At 33.5% G+C, this 1,307-nt stretch overlaps 1 protein-coding gene across 1 annotated transcript in view; it reads right to left on the reverse strand.

Annotated features, from left to right (window-relative positions):
• Positions 1-73: 73 nt before the first annotated feature.
• The window catches only part of LOC107104309 (SLAM family member 5-like), a 12,283-nt gene continuing 11,049 nt past the window's right edge, over positions 74-1,307 (reverse strand). The window contains exons 5-6 of the mRNA XM_015404294.1: positions 688-731; positions 74-304 (exon numbers count right to left, since the gene is read on the reverse strand). Of these exons, the coding sequence (XP_015259780.1) occupies positions 95-304; positions 688-731 (254 nt within the window). The 3' untranslated portion in view covers positions 74-94. The remainder of the gene's footprint in view (positions 305-687; positions 732-1,307) is intronic.

The raw sequence follows: 1,307 nt of genomic DNA on the forward strand, positions 1-1,307 counted from the left end.
AAAAAAAATCAACTACAGTACAACATATTTCTTATAACATTTGCAATAACATACATTTCTTTTGTAGATATTTACAATAAATGTTGTTCCTTTGTCATCTGTTGGATGTCACAGGTTTGGATTTGTTCTTATCAACTCTGTTAACCTGTGCATAAATTGTTTCAGGCTGTTTGTTTGGGCAGGTTCCAGTATCATTCGGCTGTTCAAGACGATGGGAAAACTGCACCAATGCATAAGTTGATGTTGGTGAAGAAGACGTTGTAACCTCTGCAGGAGATTCATAGGGATTTGTTTGTGGGTTTTCCTAAAAAACAAAAAAGGTTGAAGCAAAAAAAAATTACATGTTTAATTGATATTCTCTGCATGGCTTTCTGTGAGACCTAACACTCATATGAGGAGACATATAAAAAAAATTATCTTCAGATTAGAAAAGAAAGTTTAGTCATCTAATGAAAGAATAACTTCAGCAGACGGTGAAAAGCAGGAGGTTTAAGATAAATTTGAAGAGATTTTTTAAAGCATTTGTGCTGTTAGTAGTTTGCATAGATAAAAAGGTTGTCTATTGCTCTTGAAGCAACTAAACTTTCAGTTTATTGTAAAGATATAGTCCTACATCTTCTAAATTTCTGATTTGGTTGACAAGCAAACAGGGAGAGTTTTTCTTTTAAAAGAGAACATACTGCTTACCTGAGGAACTTCATACACTGTATTTGCACTCCCTTTTCTTTTCCCTGCAGGTCAGTCACAAAAAATAAAGGTTGCATGGTTTGTTGTGACTTAATTGACACTGTAGAAAGTCTGACACTTAAAAAAATGCACTGATTTAAAGTTTAGGTTGAGAATTACATAAGAAATTTAGTTTATTTGAATGACAAATATCTTCAATATTAAAATCACCCGTACCTCCATCCATTGGAGAGAATTAAACAGGCGATGCAAAGTGTAATGTTGTCAAACAAGAATAATTTGGCTGTAGTAATCGAGAAGTACTGGTAGCAAGATAGCACAAAACACAGATCAGTGACGATCTGTGTTTTGTGATCTGTACATACTATCAAGAGAAAGAAACGTGATTCTAATGCATGCATTCAGGGCGACGATAGCAGAAACAGTGGATCAGTTGTCAGATTAATGTCGCCAGTCAGAAGTTATTTGACTAATGTGTTTCCTTCTCCTTTTTTTCTTCTCAAAAAACTCAATGAACTACCTTAATGAAGCTTAAAATCTGTTTTTCAGCATTTTGAATGTTGATTTTAATTTTTCTGTTTTCATCAAACTCTTCTAATGTAGTTCTTCAAAATGGGCAT

This window comes from Cyprinodon variegatus, unplaced genomic scaffold (assembly GCF_000732505.1).
Source record: "Cyprinodon variegatus isolate N-32 unplaced genomic scaffold, C_variegatus-1.0 Scaffold1685, whole genome shotgun sequence".
In the NCBI taxonomy this organism is placed as follows: domain Eukaryota; kingdom Metazoa; phylum Chordata; class Actinopteri; order Cyprinodontiformes; family Cyprinodontidae; genus Cyprinodon; species Cyprinodon variegatus.